Raw genomic sequence first — 20,305 nt, 5'->3', positions numbered from 1 at the left:
CAAACCAGACACTGATAAGTTGTAATCATATAATATAAAACAGTACTACAAAATTACAACTAGTTTTAAACATTTCTTTGAACTCTTTACTAACTGCAATAATTGGTTGCGGGCTTTCTTTTTCTGTGTCATATTAGTCCGGGCATCCATACTTATTATGAGCTTTTCCAGAATCATTGCATTATCTAAGAAATAACTAACCATTTCAATCATATGTGTGTTGAAGCATGAAATTTTAATCTCTTTGAGGTGAAATGACAAACAAGAAGGAACTTCTAAAGCCTTCCATTGAGCTCCCGCAACAACCTAAACTCATGACAAAAAGAAAAAGAAGTTATTTGGTTTGTACCTTGAATTTAGGTGATCTCAAACATGCTTTTGATTTCTTGTAAGTTTATGTAATTGTGGATGTAATTGACACTAAAACAATCAACTGCAACAAATACATGTACATATACAAAGATTTCATACCGGAAAATTGAGGGTAAGTGTTTTTAGATTAGGTATACGATGTAGAAACTTTACAAGCCAAATTTCTCTCCCATTAAAACCACGACCAAGAAATTCGAATTCAATAAGGTTGTGAAATATAGGAAGTTGACTTGTTCGGAAAATCTGCACACAAGAACTTGGTCGGAAAATCTGCACACACAAACTTGGATTTATACTATAATGTTAAAAACGAAAAAAACACATGAATACAAAGTTTACTAACCCCTTCATTAATGCTTAAACGTAGAGACCGTACATTGCAAATTCCTTGAATAAGATGAGCTGCAATTGCTTGAGAATCAATCGTATCAAACCCGCAGATTTTAATATGAGCTTTTTCTAGAGACTTCATGGTACTCAAAGTATAACCTTGAGCTACAGCGTCAGTATATTGAAAATAAACAAGATTTGGAGCATTAATCACCACCACATACTTTAAATCTGCGAATTCTCCGAGATTAAAATCTAAAATAAATCTCTTAAGCGAAGGAGTTTGGATATTGATGTCACTTGTATAAAAATCACATTCAATAAAAGCCAAATCTTCTAAGACATGGCAATTGGAAATGAACCTAAGAACGGAATCACCGAAAAATGAGTCTCTAAAGTGCAAAGTCTTCAGATTCCCTAAACAAACGTCAGATGGGAACTTAAAATTATGACCTACTGCATCCAATTTCAGTGTCACCAGTGAGCCGCAAGTGAATAAAACAGCTGGTAAAATATCCTCACGATAACTTAACTGCAAATCAATTTCCTTAACACCACGGCACAATGCAGCACATATCCAACCAGAGATATCAAAATCATGATCTCCATCATTCCAATCATTCCATGAACAAATCATATGACTTAGCCTAAAGCAATCTAATCTTACCTGATCGGGGGATTTCAATAACCTATCAACAAAGTTCTTGAAGCTGTCAATATTTCTGTCAGTCAAACCACTCATTGAACAAGCATCAAATTCAATGGTAGACATTGAAGCAAAGAGGTATCTCCACTTGGTTGAAATAATAGAGGTTCGAACTGCTTCTTTAATGGGAAGGAATGACAAAATATGACAAAGAATAGGATCCGGAAAACTACTGATCCTGTCTTCGACACACATCGCCATAAGATAAGAAAACTACAGACCGGTCCGACGGCAGGCGATAGGAACCAGAGAGTTTTTCGCTTTTGTTTTGTTATGTCTGCCTTCGGAGCAAACTTTGGAGACTTGAGAATAGAGGAGGCCACACAGGATCGGATTTGTAGAAGAAAGAAAAAGAAAAGTCTTTGCTTTGTATAAGCGGCTGGATATGCGAAAATTTAGTGTTAAATGCCAATATTTCCCTACCTTTATATAAGATTTAAGGTTAATATCAAAATTGGTCCCTTAACTTTTACCTAATCTAAGGACATTTACCATTGATCTGGTGGTTTAAGTTTTCGTATTCGTTACAAGCAATTAATTGATTTAGTATAAGTTACCTTATTAGAAGTAGAATTTTTTATCATATTAATCTCTACTCTACTTTACTCGAGTTCATTCTCGAGGAATCCCATTTCATTTAAAGCATTTCGTTGGATTCTTTACTCTTTATTTTCTAATCTCACTGGAAATCATATAATGACACTTTCTACTTGAGTAGCTATTTGTGCAAGTATTTTACGATTCAGAATCAACTGTTTCTTGTACATATATATTATGTATTAATCTACTATAATTATAGGATACCCCCACTCCGCTAATTACTGCATTTATTCAAGTGATTCACAAACGACTAAAATCTCTTTTTTTTCCTATCTCTATCCTAATGAACCGAAACCAAACCTCTTATTCTTTATTAAGTAATAGTTCGAGTAAGTCTTGAATGAGCCTCTCGAAAGCTTGATGCAAACAAACTAATTTTTGTTCGACATTTACGAGCTATATATCTCTGATTAAGTTTGGTTATTGAATAAAAGAAATTTTGATAAATAACTAATTCTTTCTTTTAGTTATTCTTTTCTAGTTTATTAATAACAAAACTTATTCTTCCAATATATAAAATAAAAATTCCAATGACTTTTGCTACTCTAATCATCCCGACTATGATTTTTCCTTTTTCTAAGCATTTCATTTCGCTCTGAAATAAGAAATTGTATTGATACTAGGTATAAAAAAAGTATATTAACTAAAATAAATGAGTAAATAGATATGGATAAATAAATAGCGGGTTCCATCATTTCTATGGTTACTTCTTAAATGGTGAGGTTCTCTTTATAAATTGGAGCTCATTCCTTCATTTAATTGGTAACTTGTACAGTTCACAATCTTCGGCTCTACTCATAAATTTTCTAGTAATAGATTTTCCAAACTCTCAAGATGGTCAAATATTTTAGATTTTAGTTTTTTCAAGGCTTAATGATAAATTTGGCCACTAATATTTGCATGCTCTGTTAAGATGGCTCTAATGGTAAAAAATAACATTTGCAAGTATAATGGAAATTTTAAAAGAAATAAATATATAAAAGAAATAAGACATTTGACAAATTTATAACTCTAATTATGGCGTAAAAAAGTGTACTACCAAGTGTATCAAATAGTACTCACCCTAAAATTATTGACTAATTAAACATTTTATAAAAAATTTAATGTGTCAACAAATGATAAAAAAAAGCATTGACACTTAATATTAATCACCACTAAATTATAAATTATTAATTGTTATAAAATAAAGAGAGGTGGAGAGAATAAAGAACAAAGAAAATATGAAAGCAATAGAGGATGTACTTTATTGATAAAAAAGAGTAATTAAAATGCTTCATCGAGTCTCTATTTATAGGCATAAGAAGTATTAAACAAGTAGAGATCTAATTCTAATAACTATTAGGATTTAAAGGACATTAAAACTTTATCTTGATCATAATGGACATCCACTTAATAAGATATTCATAGCACCCCCTTGGATGTCCATTGGTAGATAATGTGCCTCGTTAAAACTTTATTAGGAAAAATCATGTGGGATAAAAACCTAATAAAGGAAAAAGAGTACACAATCTATAATATGCACAATATGTTGCCTCATTAAAAACCTTACCAGGAAAACCCAATGGGACAAAACATCGATTAAGAGAAAAAGAGTGCAACGCGTATTTACTCCCCCTCATGAAAACATCACATATTTTCTCATATTCTACGTATTCAATCTTAAATACTAGTTTTCCTAATGACTATTTCAATGTATTTGCTAAGCATTTATATTACCATTCTTTTAAAAGTCATTAGTAAGGGAAATATGGGGAAATATATTTTGATCTCCTCAGAGTTTCAACAATAATTATAACAAACATTAATCATGATTCTTTTATAAAACACAAATAGGTATTTTGGATCATTTTATTATCCTCCTTCAACTACTATTCACTAAGTCAAATTTACCACATATGTTCAAATTATTTCAATTCATATAAATGAACAATTTCTCGAGAATTTCAATATGCTTCTAGCATCCTAAATCCTTCAAGAATTTTAATATAAACTTTACTATATAGTGATTCATAAAATATTGTAACAATAACCATTAGACGCAAGTTAAATCTTTTATGAATTATCAATTTAATAATATATCTAAAGGTTATTGCATTCACCACAAAAGAATATTATATCTTTTCATAATCAATGTTAGGACTTAGTGAAAAACTTCATATTTTTATTCTGCTTTTGCAAAACTACTTCAATTGCGCCCTCATTGGCTTTATACCTTTAGATATTTGGACTGCTGGTCCAAAAACTCCACGAATTTAATTTTACTTGAGTTGTGTCTTTCTATTTTGATCAATTTATTCCATATCTATATTTCTCAATAGATTTATTCAAGGTCCTCCTTTTATTTCATTATTTCAATAATAATATTGCATGAAAACTTATTGTCAACCACTTTTATTATTCGGTTCTACATTTTCTTGAATTGACATAACTTATTGAGATCTCTTATTTTCATTATTTTAAAATTTAGTTTCAGGTATCTGAATCTCTTCTGAATTTTTATTTATTAGTTATGTCTTGGGTCTCTTCTGGAGCATCCGCCTCCACTATATAACCATCTAGAAGAATTTTTATCTTTGGAACCAATCAATCTATTATTTCAGGGAATACAATAAATCTAGTAGGATAGACTTCTAAACGCCTCCATTGATTCTTTATTTCATAATCACCATCACAAAACATGCGCGAATTTCAAATCAAAATATATCTATTCATGTTGTCATGATTAGTCTCCAATTACATCCTCAATTACAACAACAATCATTATCTCTATATTTTTATTTTTCTTAATTGTTATGTACTGCTACATTTACTTCAGGGACTAAAGCAAAACTAGTAGGAAGAATTTCATAGTTTTTCATTAGTAACTTATTATTTTGCTTAGCTACTAGAAGGTATGAGATTGTTCGAAAATAGTGTTAAAGCAATTTTCACAATATTGCTACTGCAGAAGCACATTAGATATTTCTATCATATAGTGTAATGGATTCTTTCGAGGAATATATATAATACAAATATATGAATATCTCATGTTATTTATATATATAGTTTTAATGTAAAACACATTAGGTTTTATTCAACATATATATTCTTGATCGAAAAATAATATTATATTTTATAAAATTTTACATCACAAGGAGCTAAAATATAAGCTCTTAAAGCGCTTTTACGCTTTGATACAATATTAGCTCTTCAGAGCATATAATCATTTTATTGTATAACCTTAATGAATGTTTAATTTATTTTAAATAAAATTTTATTTATTCATATAAAAATAAAATGAATAGGTATAAATAAAATATATATTAAACATAACAAATAATAAATTCATGTCATTAATAAATCACTATAGTTAGATAATATATATATTATATATCATACCACAATAAAATACAAAATATTATAATATCAAATTAAAATAACTTTACAGACTATAAAAGTTTAAACATAAACATTCTCTAACCTCCGCCTCTTATGACATAATTTCATCTAAAATTTTACAATGATATAAAATTATCACAAACAGGATGAATATCCCAAAGTTCACGATAAATAAGTATTTTTACTCACACTCTGCAATAATCATATGTCTTAATCAAAATCAAAATTAAACCAATCAATTCTATTAAAATGAAAAAATATTTATATCCACATAAAAATCTCAATAACTAAATGTGTGAAGGGTTTTATAAATTCATAGATATATGAATAGTGAATTATATAAATTAAATTAAACTTTTTAATATAAATCAAATCAAATTTCAAAAGAAGTTGATTAAATTGACTTACGTTACCATGATGAGAAGTAGTGATTATAAACATCCTTTGTAATGAATAAAAGAGATTATCCCTAAGCAAATATCAAAAATAAACTTTGAGAGTGAATCTTATAATGAGTTAATCAAAACAATGATAACATATAATGAAAGAAGAATGAAAAATAATAATCGATATGAAATATTAAATAAAAGAAACTTCGTAAAAACTTTGCATCTTGCCATCAAAGATGTTAAAATTGTGAAGGATAAATATGATTATCGATAAAAGGAACTATCACTTTGAGCAAGATAGTGCTGATAACATATTATAAAATAGAGAGAGATGGAGAGAATAAAGAACAAAGAAAATATGAAAGTAATATATAATAAATATATATTTTTATTTTTAATTTTTAATTTTTAATTTTAATTTTAATTTTAAAATACTTTTAAAATATTTTTATTTTTAAAACAAAATTTTAATGTTTATTAAAAAATGGGCCGGGTCGGGCCGGACTCGGGCTTATGATTTTTTCTCGGGCCGGGCCTGAGCAAAATTCCAGGCTCATATTTTGGGCCGGCCCCGGTCCTAGGAGGCAGGCCGAAAATTTTTTCCGGGCCCAGCCTGAACACGGCCCGGCCCATGGACAGGTCTAGCTTTGACCAAAAGGGTGGGGCTTTGGATTGAAAAAGGGTGGGGCTAAGTACTCCAATGTCTTCCTTGCCTAAATCCAGCCGACAATTCAAAACATGATCAATAACTTTTTAGTATAAACTACAAAAATGGTCACTTTTGTTTGCCTTAAATTACATATTAGTCACTTATATTTGAAATGTTACGTTTTAGTTACTTATGTTATTATTTTGTTACGAAGTGGTCACTCTACCGTTAAACTTCGTTACCTCCCTAACGGCAGTCCTACATGACAGTCTAAATGGGTTTTAAATACCAACTTGGATGTCTAGTTGCTAGGATAAAAATAGATTTTTAATTAAATAAATTTAATTTGGACTACCACATAGGACATCCAAGTTGGCATTTAAAACTCATTTGGACAGGCACGTAGGATCATCGTTAGGGAGGTAACAGAGCTTAACGGTAGAGTGACCAGTTTGTAACAAAACAATAACGTAAGTAACTAAAACGTAACATTTCAAACATAAGTGACTAATATATAATATGAGGCAAACAAAAGTGATTATTTTTGTAGTTTACCCAACTTTTATTTTGCCAAAGAGAATGGTTGTCCCCACCCTTTATCAAAGAGACTGGTGGTTCAAAACAAGTAGGTGACACGTGTATTGGGTTGGTTTATTTTCCCTTTTGGTCCCTTCATTTTCATTTAAGAATTTGGGGAAAGAAACCTCATCAATATTCAAAATTAAACTCTGCAATTCTGGTTGACTCTGTTTCTGGGAAAACGGGAAATAAATCATTTGAATTTCATTTGTACGCTTTTTAATTAAAAGATTGCTTTTAGAAAGTTGGAAAATAATATACGTGTAAAACAAAATAACTCCGCCCAATGTATTGTGAGCGAGCAATATACCCGCCTTTCGCTTTGTTTTCACGTCTGGTGACAATGGACCTAGGATAAGCTTTACTATACAACATTGGGTAAATTCCACACGCAAATCATTCAATTATCAAATTTTACTCACTTCCGCTAAATTTTCAAACAAAAAGCTGACGTGAAATGGAATTTTCTCTTAAATAATAATATTATTTTAAAAATTGCCCCTAATAGTTTTGGTTTCTTTATTTCATCACCGCCATTTTTCATCATCTCTTTATTAATTAGACTGTATTAATAGACCCTCCCCTGCCATTTTATGTAATGATAAAATTTGGTAAAAATAAAATTCATAAATTTTATGTAATAATAAAAATAAATAAATAAATTACTGATTAATTGAAAAAAACATAATGTAAAATGTATTTACCTTCTCCAATGGATACACTGTCTTGTCGCAAGAGGCACATTTGTCTTGAGTTCCACAGAACATTGATGTAAATTTGCTAGAAGTCTTATTCTGTAACAAATTACATAAAATTTGACATTTATCAATACAAAAAACAAATGTATTCTGGTCCATACTTTTAATTAGTTGATATTTATTCATTATTCTTGTAATAGTGATAAATGCAATGTGATCCAAATGTATTTATCATTGTAATTTGAGTCCATATTATAAATTAATGATATTTGAGTAAAAAAAATTATCGTATGTTGAAATATACCGTGTTTACAGGGGCGAAGCCAAAAAATTATTTTAGGGGTCGAAATTAAATTTTAGTTTTTAATAGCCTATATCTTTATAACTTTTAAAGGATTAAATCAAATTTTTATTATTTTTAAGGGGTTAAAGTGTAATTTTATCTTTACTAATTTAAAATTTTAAAATTTTTAAAAGACCTAAATGGATAAATTTTCATTTTAGGGGGGACCGGGGCTCTTGCTAGCTGTCTGGATATGCCACTGCATGTAGATAATGTAAAGGTAAAATCAACCTTAGGTGTCAATGAAAAATTGATATGTTCATAAATTTTTGTCCTTCACTCTGAAGAAAACCTAATAATATTGTTGTATTGAAGCTGTTGAATATCATAAACCCTAACTAGTGAAGATTGAGAATGCATGGAGGAAGGTTTTACCTTCTTTTCATAAAATTTTGTTTTGGGGTTAAAATGATTTTTTTAGTCCTAATAAAAATGGCAGGGGAGGGTCTATTAATACAGTCTAATTAATACAGTCTTTTTCTTTTCTTACTAGATTTTGTAATCAATACAGGCTGCCACCCTTTTCTTTTCTTACTAGATTTTGATGGGAATAAAAAGTCAAGGGAAAGTAATGCAGCATCTTCTTTTCTTTCATCTCGGCAACCTTTTTCTTTCATGTTTTTAATTTGTCAAATTTTCATTCTCAACCCTCGTAAATTTGAATATTTTTATCTTACTAGTAATTCTAACAAAATATCTTATAACATTAACATGATTCATCATTCATGAAGTTGCCCATTCTACCTTTCACATAGTAGATTAACAATCTCACTGTTTTTGTGAGGATTAAGATACCAAAAAAATACCTTTCACATATGCTCAAAATTATTGAGTAATGAATGAGAAATTGATGCTTAAAGTAAGTCACTGGTGAATTATGTTGAGAAAAATGGAAAGCTTAATCCCACATTAGTTAAATACCAAGTGTGGAATATGTTTATATATATAAATTAACTTAATAGTTATTGAATGATTAAATTAAAGGGGTAAGGAGTGTACCTGCACAACGAGGTTAAACATTGTTAAGAGCGATCACGAACCCTAAACATGAATGATAAAAACAAACCTACAAAATACCCCAAAAAAAAACCTAAAAGACATAAATAGGAGGATTGTCTTCGATCTTCATTCATATAAAGATGAGTAGAAAACAATTCCTTTAGTATTGAATAATGAGATCCATCACTGATAAATTATAAACCAAGTACTTTTCTTTTAAATAAAACAATTTTTTCCCACTTCCTCCTCTCCATTCTACATCTTTTATGTACATGTATTTATATAATAAAAATTGACCTTTAGTATAGCATGTTTATATGTAACATTAATTATTCTTTCACTATTTACATACATACGTAAAGTGATCTTTCCGAGTAGTAGTTATTAAATTATTTATATCTTGATCTACAGAATTCGAAATTAAGATTCGTTTTTTTTTTAAAACCTCTTATCATAAAAATTTTATATTTTCTACTTAAGCCAATTAATACAGTCTTTTTCTTCAAATCTTCCCATGTTTTGCTGTTAGACAGCTCTGACCTTTCTTCATTAAAAATTAAATATCTTTCAATACAAGTCTTGTAACAACCTAAAAGCTAGTTGTGTCGAAACTGGTGGTTGCGAAATCCCGTTTTCCGATTATCGAGTCCCTAATTAATATTTATGAGTCAATTATAATATTATATTACATTTTGATTTGACGAATTTGTTAATTGGATACTTAGGCAAGATACAAGTATTCCGACCCTAAAGTCAATGGTGTTGGAAAATGAGGCACCGAGACCTCATTTCCGTAATTTGAGCCCGTATAAAATATTATTAAATATTTACAAAATTATTATTATTAAGATAAATTAGATTTTAAATGAGTAATTTTGTCAATCTAGTAACTAATTAACTAAATCATAAAAGTTGCAACAATTAATCGTTAGATAATTTTAATTGCAAATAAACTAAAATAATAATTAAACTAAGGATTAAAATGAGGATAATTCCACCTTATAATGTTAGTGGACGGTTGGTAGCATGGTTTCTTAACATAATAATAAAGTTATAATTAAATGATTATAATATATATTATAAAATAAATAACTAATACAAGTGGAAAGAAGGAAAAGATGGTCATCAACTTTCTTTCTCCAACCGAAGCACAAAAGAGTCTTGCATGGCCATTGTCTTTCTTCAAATGATATTTTATTATTTTATTATTATTGTCATTATTAATATTATTGTTATTATATTATGAAATAAATTAAAATATGACAAATGGATGGTAATGATAAAACACATGTGTAATAATATGTAAATGTACAAATGTAATATTTATATTGTTTATTAAATAGCTATTTATTATTATTAACTATATATATATATATAAGATATAAAGTAAAAGAAAAAAAAGAGAGAGAAAGGGAGAAGAAAGTTACAGAGAAGAAACAACGAAAATAAGGGAAAGAAAAGAACAAGGGGGAAATTAGAGAATTGAAGCTTGGAGCTTATTTTGGTAAGTCAATCAAGTCCTTTTCTTTTAATTTTGATATTTTAGAAGCTTTAGAATAAGGTTTTGACGAAACTAAGTTAACATATTGAAAGTTTATGAGTTCTTAAGTATAGTTTATGTTGAACAAAAACATGAATTAGGGACTTAATTGAATGAATTTCAAGCTAGAATTGATAAAAGGATTAAATTGAAAAGTAAGCTACAAATTTTTATGTTGTAGGGACTAAATTGAGGAAAATTCGAAGTTAGGAAAATTTTCTGAAAATTTAATAGTTAAATTTGAGTTTGGATGGAATTTGAATAGAAAAGAAGTATGAATTGAGTTAGGAAAGTAAGTAAACTTAGTTAGAATTAAATTGTAAAATAAGTTATAAGAAATAGTTTTGGACAGCAGCAGTGGTCTAACTTTGAAAAATCACCAAAAATTGCGGGAATTGAATTAGAAGATGAATAAAATATGAAATTAAAGCTTATTGAGTCTAGTTTCTCATAGAAGAAATGGTGTAAGCAATGGAATTGAAAATCATGAGATATAATTAATTTTGTGTGACAAGGTCAGAATGATTTCGAGTTCCCCTGTTCTGACTTTGGAAAATCATTAAAAATTTTAAAAACATAATTATGGGATAAAATTATATTTTTAGAATATTGAATGAGTCTATTTTCAAAAGAAACAAACAAGAACATTATTCGAATTCCGTACAATGAGATAATTAATTTTTAGTGAAGAGGGGTCAGAACTGTCGAGTAGTGAAACAGGGGAAACTTTAAAGAATAAACTGTACTATTTTGCTGAACCAAAAATTCTGAAAATTTTATGGCAAGAAGATATGTGAGTCTTGTTTCAGGTAAAATTAACGGATCTTAATTTGGAGCTCTGTAGCTCGAGATATAAATAAATTAGTGACTCTGACTCAGACGGATAGCTTGAATTTACATACAAGAAAATAGTGGTAGTATGGATAATGTTGTTTAAATGTGTTATACACATTAAGGATGTGGAATGGAGAGGAGGAGGAGGAAAAAATTGGAAAATATATGAATGATTTGTGTATAATTGGTAATACGCTCGATTATAATTGATAAACGATGAAATAGAAATGATGCATATATTTTGTGCAATATTGGTCATGGTTTGAGCTCAGGTGGGAAAATAAAGTTTCATAGTACGTACGTATGATATACTTAGCACGTGATTTGGCATGAAGTAATGTTATGAATGGTTTATAAATGAACTCATGTTGGTAAGTTACGTGTAAATAATACAGTAATATATTTTTATAAATTGTTAGTGATATGATTTGAATTGTGAATATGAGAAATTGTGATTTGAATGAAATGAGAATAAAGCATTAAATTGCATGAGTATGTATTGGGTATCGTAGGCCCTAATTATTATGATCATAATATTTTGAGGATATAATTGTGAAAATATAAATGTTTGAATAAAATATTTAATTTAGATGAAGTTTTATAACTCGGTTAAATACGTTTACAAGTGTATATGTTCTGGTAATGCCTCGTACCCTATTCCGGTGTTGGATACGGGTAAGGGGTGTTACATGAATTATTGAATAGATCAGAAATTGGACCAAATAAAAAATAATCGGGGAAATGACAAATTTATATTGTTGATAAGATTATATGTTTTGAACGGATGAATGGTTGATGATTTATATTGTTGTATAAATGTGTATACTTGTGGTACCATTGAGGGTACATTGGTTAGGCACTTAAGATGGTTAATTTAGCATGATTTGAGTATGTTTAATAACATTTTGAATAGGTCTAATGGCTGGTAGATGAATTGCTTAGTGTCCAAGAAATCTTGAAATGATAAACTTGATGTTTAAGGTTCATTTAGGTGCACATGGGCTGCCACATGGCCATGTGCCACACACGGTCTGCGACAGAGTTGTGTGCATCAAGTCAGTGAGTCACACAATCTGCGATATGGCTGTGTGTATCAAGTCAATGAGTTACACGATTTAAAACACGGGCTGGGACACGTAGTCGTGTCCCAATTTCAAATATTCACACGGCCGTGTGTCCCATATTTTTGAAAATTTTCATATTTTCCTGAAATTTCCTGACTTGTTTCAAATTAGTCCTTAAGCGTTTTAAGATTATTTCTATAGTCCTTTAAGCTCGATTAAGCCTTGTAAATGTAAGTTATTATTGCAATTCAATTACTTTATGGTGTTTGGGAAATTATATTATAAAGATCATGGTTTTACCTGTTTATTTCTATTAACTTGCTGTAGCATTCCCGTAACCCTATTCCTGTGATGAATACGGGTTAAGGGTGTTACAGCAAATCAAAATAAGGTCACAAGGCTGTGTCACAAACTGTGTGAGTATTCGAAATAGGGATATACGACCGTGCCTCCAGATCGTGTAACAACCTAATGATATGTGGAAAAACTTGCACTTAAAATCAAAATGACACGCGATCATATGTTGTGACCGTATGTGACACACGACCCAAACAAATAAAAGTCCATTAATAGTCCAAATAATAAGCCCAATGACCAAATCCATTTGCAAACCCTAAAATCCAAAAAAAACCTAAGCCCAAAGCCCACTATCCTAAACATATCAAAAACCCTAGTTTCCCCTTAGCCCTTCCAGCTATCGCCTCTGCCACGTCAGCAAGCACGCCTCCTCTGCCACCATTTCACCAAAATGGCAAAGTATGGCTCCGCAGTGCCATTGATCGCCCTGAGAACATGCAAAAAAGAGAAAAAAAAACAAAAAAAGAAACAGAGAAGCAGATAATATGAAAAGAACAGCAAAAAAAATGATATTTTGTAATATATTTCAGTTATAAAAACCGAAACCATGTAACGTAGCAAAAAAAAGAAGAAGAAGAAAATAGAATACAAAAAAAAAAGTTTAAAATAAAGTTGTCCCATTTACTTTTTTTTAAGAACATATATATATATATAAAGAAACGAAAGATTTTTTTTTTGGCTTACCTACACCACCGTCGGTGTTCCCTTCTGGCTTGAAAGGCTTCTGATTCCCTAGGCACCTAAGACCGCGTAGAAAATGGGGAAGAAATCGAAAGATTTCTCTTGTTTTTGTTGAGATTTGACTAAACTTTTAGGGATTTTAACCCCAAATTGGAGTTCTACGTGAAAAGGGGAGTCAAATAGGGTATTTTGGATATTTTTCGGCCATCGGAGGCGGCGGTCACTGTTGTCGACGATTGGTGACCACGGCAAAGCTACGGCAGCTCCCATGGCTACACCAAGGAAAGTTCTAGAGAAAAAGAAAAAGAAATTAATTTTTAATAAAAAACAGGTTTAGAATGATATTTTTTAAATTTTTTTTAACTTATATAGGCTTACTGAAACGACGACATTTTAGCCTGGCTTCGGAAGCCCCAAAACGACGTCGTTTTGGACATAACCTAATGACCCGACCCAGATCTTCTAGTATCCGCATGTTTTTAAAGGAGGGGTTAAATTGCCGCCCAAGTCCTTCCGCCTTAGCCATTTTTCAATTGGTCATAATTTTGGTTTTTCTTCTTTTTAAAATTATGCCATTTAATTTCAGTTTATTTTCGTTTTGGTCCTCAGACTGTTGACTCTCTCGAGAGTGACACGTGTATTGGGGTTGGCTTATTTGCCCTTTTGGTCCCTACATTTTTATTATATTTTATTCTAACCCTTTATTTATTGCATTTTTTATTTATACATTAAAATCTTATTATAATTTTGATTTAGTCCCTTGTTTATTTAATTAAGTCCTTGTACTTTTTATTTTGTTTTGATTTAATCCTTTGTTTGCTTTTTTTTAATTTATGCTTTAAATTTATTTTAGCTTTCAATTTAGTCCTTTGCCTACTTATTTTTATTTTTTTATTTCCAACACTTTTATTTTTATGATTATTTATATTTTGCCCTCTCTAAATATTGCAATTTTATTTACATACTTGAGTAGTTTTTTTTATTTTTTATTTTTTGTCATTAGATATTATTATTACTATTATTATCATGTTATAGTCATTTATGATTTTACCTCATTACCTTTACTACAATCATTTCATTTTTTATTATTTCATTGTAATGTTATTTTGTTTGTACCTATGTAGCTATTTTATTTTATTTTGCCATTATTTTATTGTATATTATGCTTATTTTGTTAATACCATAATTTTGCCATCATCGTAAATTATGCTACATACATTCATCCCTTTTTCGGTGTAAGCACATAAAAAAATTAAAACCAATGCAATGTTCGTTATTTTCGAGATTTGAGGAGTCGTGCTCCTAACTGACGAAGTATGGCCTCTTCCTAGAACCGAAATAACCAAACATCCTATTTAAAATTCAAGACACGTAGAACTTAGGTAATAATCAAATGACGAGTATTATTGTTTTCGAGGGTTCGAGATATCGTGCCCTAACTTACGAAACATGATCTTTTTTTCTCGATTAACTTAAAATAAGAAGGTTCTTTCCATAAAATTTAATTTAGTTAGAGATATTTTAATCAAATAACATCATGAAAAAAAGGGATCGTACTTTAAATTTTCTTTGAATTCTCAATTCTCGACACTAAGTTATCAAGTAATCAATTAGGTACTAATTTTGGGCGTTATGAGGGTGCTAATCATTTCTCATGTGTAACCGACTCCCGAACTCACTTTCTTGATTTTGTAGACTGAAAATCATCGTTTTAATAAATCTAACATTTTATAAAAATGATCAAATTACGAGGTGATCCAATCACACCAAATAAAAAGGATTTGTGGTGACTTTATTTTTATTTTAAAATAAAAAGTCGAATACAAAAAAAAGTTTTCGACAGTTTGGTGACTCAATTGGAGACCGAATAAGAGAGTTGAGTCGTGAGTTGGTTATTTTTGGTCTTTTTATCGATAATTGATAAATTGATTTAAATTAACGATCCCTTCCTTGCATTTCTTTCTTTATGTTTTATTTTGATGGTAAATCATGTCTTTGTTATCTCAGGTTACATAGCGATCTAATACATCTGTTTTATTGGTTTGAGTTTCTCTTTATATTTTCACATATTGCATGGCATAATCATTCCATTCTACCCTTCTTAAGTAGGAGTGAGAAGCTATTCCTTCGTGAGGTCTTTACCTTTGCATATGATAGTGAACCGCTTTCAGGATACATCCGTACCTATGTCTTTGTGTGGTTTTCACCTCCGCACGGACATAGGGAAATGTATTCCCCCAAACTGAACTCGGTTCATATAAGCCTATAATAGGTAAGGATCAAGGAATCTACCAGTTCAAGTACCCTTACTTTAAAACAAAACTACATGTAGTGAACCCTAAGAGCCAGCCATGGGAAAAACCATGTCAAACCTTTAGCGGTTACCCGAATAGATTCCAAAAAAGAGACATTTTAATTATTATTCTTTGCTTTGTATTCAAGCTTTATACAAAGTGTACTGGCGTGTTTCATTTTACTTTAGTTGTGGTTGCATTGCAATTTCATTTTAGAGGAAAAGTGTTGATTCGTGTTCAATTGCTAAATAGAGAGTTTGTCATGGAAAAGAGTTTCTTGATAAAGTGAAAGTATCCATTTTATGTAAAGAAACTCGTTTTCTACTAAAGTTGTTCTGATGGAATTGAACTAGAATTAGTGCCTTTTCGTATGCATCCTTTCCATTCATTAACATTACATTTCATTACATGCAATAAATTTCATGAAATCCAAAAGTGCGCCAAGTTCAAAACTCTAGTACAGAGTCTGATGGACAACAAAGAATTCTTTGAAGACATTGAGGATTCGGAAGGGGAAGATGTTTGTGGCTTTGAAGAGGGAACTGAGGAAGGGAACCTATAAAAAATGCATCCCCATATCTCCTAAAGTGTTCTGAATAATTGAACTGTGGAGGAGATCCTTATAGTATTTAGGACTATTTCAGAGTAGTGTTGAAGAACACACCTGTTGCTCTAAGCTTGGGAGTAGTAGGGATCTTTTAATGAAAATGTGCATGTCCATTATCTTTATTTCAATGAAAACAATGCATTTTTATATCCCACTTGGCAAATATTCTACTTTTTTTTCTCTTTTTTCTCATACTCATACCACAAATTTAATCATTTTTAATTTTATTTATTCATTGGGTCTCCTTTTATTTCTATAATAGGTCTCCAGATATTAATGACATGAGTGACGCTGCTATTAACTCAGAGTCTCATTTTGAGTAGGATATATGTCTAGAAGAACCTTAGGACTTTGAAGATGATTGAGATTGTAACTTGTCTCTTGATTTGTTAAGGATGGTAGAGCAAGATAAAAAACAGATCCTATCTTACAAAGAGTCAGTGGAAATTGTGAGCTTAGAGGATGAAACAAAAAAGAAAGAGGTGAAAATCAGAACTTGCATCACTGTAGAGACAAGGCGAGATCTCGTTGAGTTACTCCAAGAATTCAAAGATGTCTTCACATGGTCGTATCAAAATATACTTAGTCTAAGTACTGATATTGTGGTTCACCGGCTTCTCATAAAGGAAAAATGCAAGTCAATTCTGCAGAAACTTCGAAGGATAAGGTCTGACTTACTATTGAAAATAAAAGAGGTCAAGAAACAATTTGACGTTGGTTTCCTACAAGTGGTCAAATATTCAGAGTGGGTAGCCAATATAGTCTCCGTCCCTAAGAAAGATGGAAAAGTGCGAATGTATGTAGACTACAGGGATTTAAACAATGTCAGCCCGAAGGACAATTTCTCGTTGCCTCACATTGATGCCCTAGTGGACAACACAGCAAGTCATCCACTGTTTTCCTTCATGGATGGTTTCTTTGGATACAACTAGATAAAGATGCATCATGAAGATATGAAGAAGACTACATTCGTGACAATGTGAGGAATATTTTGTTATAAAGTGATGTCATTCGAATTGAAAAATGCTAGGGTAACATATCAAAGAGTCATGGTAACTTTGTTTCATGATATGATGTATAAAGAAAATGAGGTTTATGTCGATGATATGATCGTAAAATCCGAAACAGAAAAAGAACATGTGAAAATCTTGAGAAAACTATTTTTGAAGTTGAGAAAATTACAGCTAAAGTTGAATCCAACAAAATGCACCTTTGGGGCCACGTCGGGTAAATTGTTAGGATTTGTAGTCAAGGAGAAAGGGTTCAAGATTGACCTGGATAAAGTTAAGGTTATACAGGAGTTACCATCACCGTGTACCTAAAAAGAGGTTCGAGGTTTCTTAGGGAGATTAAATTATATTGCCCGATTCATTTCATAACTAATTAAGAACTGTGACCCCATATTCCGTCTCCTTAAGAAACGTGACCCAGGCATATGGGATGAGAAATGCCAGAAGACCTTTGACAAGGTTAAACATTATTTGTCCAATGCCCTAGTGCTGATGCTACCTAGCCCAGATAAACCATTGATACTGTATCTACAGTATTTGAAAATTTCATGGGATGCATACTAGGTCAATATGATGAGTCAGGGAAGAAAGAAAGAGCAATCTATTACCTCAGCAAGAAGTTCATCGAATGCGAGACAAGATATTCGCCAATCGAGAACCTGTGTTACGCCTTAGTTTGGACTACCTAGAGGCTGGGATAGTACATGTTGTACCATACGACTTAGTTCATCTCGAAAATATACCCTCTAAAGCACATGACAGAGTCAACCGCGTTAATGGCTCGATGGCAAATTTTGTTCTCTGAATTTGATATAATCTATGTAAACTAGAAGGCAGTAAAGAGGAGTGTAATATCGGTATTCCTAGCTAGTAGAGCTCTAGAGGATTACGAACCTTTATATTTTGATTTCCTAAATGAGGATCTAATATATGTTGCAACCGCTGAAGAAGGTGAAACGACGTCGTTTTGGGGGAGGTCGGTTCGACCCGACCCGATTGGCGGAGGATTCACGCGTTTTTAAGGCCAAATGGGATATTTGCATTGTGGGTCCTTCAGCTTTGTCACTCATTTTCAATTTGACCCTTTTGTTCATTCTTTTGCGTTTTAATTTGACCCCAAGGTTTTTGCGCTTGTTTCATTTTGGTCCTACGTGAAACAGTGCGCATGAGGGCTGGGAATAATTTTCTCTTCAGTCCCTGCACCTTTGCGCATTTTTTTATTTTTATTTTACTCATTAAATCTACCTTGATTTCCTTTTATTTTAAAATTTACCCCAAAGAGTTCGGCTAGGTTGCATTTTAATCCTTGACTATTTACTTTTATTTTGTTTTTTTTATATATCATGTTTATTTTATTTATTTACTTATTATTTTATATTCTTTATGGGCATATTAAAATTGTAATGTTTATTTTGACTTTGCTTGTTGTTCGCATTTTCCATGCTTAAGATTGTTTTTTTTTTGCATGTTTACACTTGTTCATTATCTTTTTATTATTATTTGCTTATGCATATGAACATTATGATCCATTATCATCAATGCTATGAACATTAAATTGTATTATGCATGCTATCGTTGTTCCAAATTTACGTCGCGCTATCATTATTAGCCAAATACGACCGATTTTACGTTTTTAAACGATTTCTTTTTAAACACAATTAAATAAACTATACATATATCATTTTTTAAATATTAATTTTTACCCAAATTCGCAAAAAATGAAAATTTTAAAACAATACAATATTTTATATTTGGGAGATTCGAGAAATCGCACCCTAACTTACGGGGTTTCAATTTTCTTGTTGAACTCAAATAATCGAATATACTTCAAACATTAAAATACATGAGATTTAAACAAAAATTATGTGATGAGCGATTTTATTTCCGAGAGTAAGGGACGTCATGTCCTAACTTACGGAACATGACCTCTTCATTAACTTGAAATAAGAAAGGTCTTCATATACGCTTGGATTTAACTAAATGATTTCGAATAAATTTGTCATCATGCAAAAAAAGAGATCGTACTGTAAATTTCCTTCAAATTTTCAAATTTCAACACTAAAAATATCAAGTAATCAACAATGTATCAATTTTAGAAGTTACGAGGGTGCTAATCCTTTCTCATGCATAACCGACTCCCGAACCCACTTTATGGATTTTTGTAAACCAAAAAACAATATTTTAATAAATCAAACTATTTATTAAAACGATCAAATTGCAAGGTGATCTGATCACACATAGTAAAAAGGATTGGTGCCGACTCCCATTTTCGTTTTTAAAATAAAGTCGACCTTTCACAAAAAAATAATTTCGACACATATATTTTAATTTTTTTAGTATTTTTATGTATTATATATATTTAAAAATTATGTAAAAAATGATATAATATAAAAAATTTTAATATAGGCGGGCCAATTCGAACCCAAATTTTAGCATTTTTATCCGGATTGAGTTTGGAAAAATTTTTATTCCCATTTTTCGAGCCAAGCCTAGACCTAACAAATGAACTTAAATTTTTACTTGAGATCGATCCAACCCGACCCGACCTATGATAGCCTCTACCTAGAATCTTATAAACTTTAAGAATAAAAATGGAAGCAGCAGTCTAAAATAGACCACTAGATGAACCAATTACAAGTAATTCCAAATATATATATATATATATATATCCTTATACAAAAAGATAGATTCATCATTCTTGAAGCTGCCAATTCTACCTTTCACATAGTAGATTACAAATCTCGCTGTTTTCTGTGAGGAATATATTAAAATTATTCGACTTTCAGTTTTACATATTTGATACAAATAGATCCATTAAGATATAAACACACCCCTGATATTGAAATGTGGAAAAATATATAATTTAGTTCTTAAA

At 30.6% G+C, this 20,305-nt stretch overlaps 1 protein-coding gene across 1 annotated transcript; it reads right to left on the bottom strand.

The window, feature by feature from the left end:
• Positions 1–204: 204 nt before the first annotated feature.
• Positions 205–1,744, bottom strand: LOC105795627 (F-box/LRR-repeat protein At4g14103). Its single transcript, XM_052628992.1, has one exon. It carries the CDS (start codon positions 1,607–1,609, stop codon positions 668–670), a length of 942 nt encoding a protein of 313 aa, XP_052484952.1. The 5' UTR covers positions 1,610–1,744; the 3' UTR covers positions 205–667.
• Between the last annotated feature and the right edge of the window lie 18,561 nt (positions 1,745–20,305).

This window comes from Gossypium raimondii, chromosome 3, assembly GCF_025698545.1.
Source record: "Gossypium raimondii isolate GPD5lz chromosome 3, ASM2569854v1, whole genome shotgun sequence".
NCBI classification, from domain to species: domain Eukaryota; kingdom Viridiplantae; phylum Streptophyta; class Magnoliopsida; order Malvales; family Malvaceae; genus Gossypium; species Gossypium raimondii.
Note: the sequence above shows the minus strand (reverse complement) of the source record. Positions and strands in the feature narration are given on the sequence as shown.

Bases quoted from the DNA above. Each gene is read 5' to 3' on its own strand.
- LOC105795627 (XM_052628992.1), bottom strand. From the start codon at position 1,609: ATGGCGATGTGTGTCGAAGACAGGATCAGTAGTTTTCCGGATCCTATT.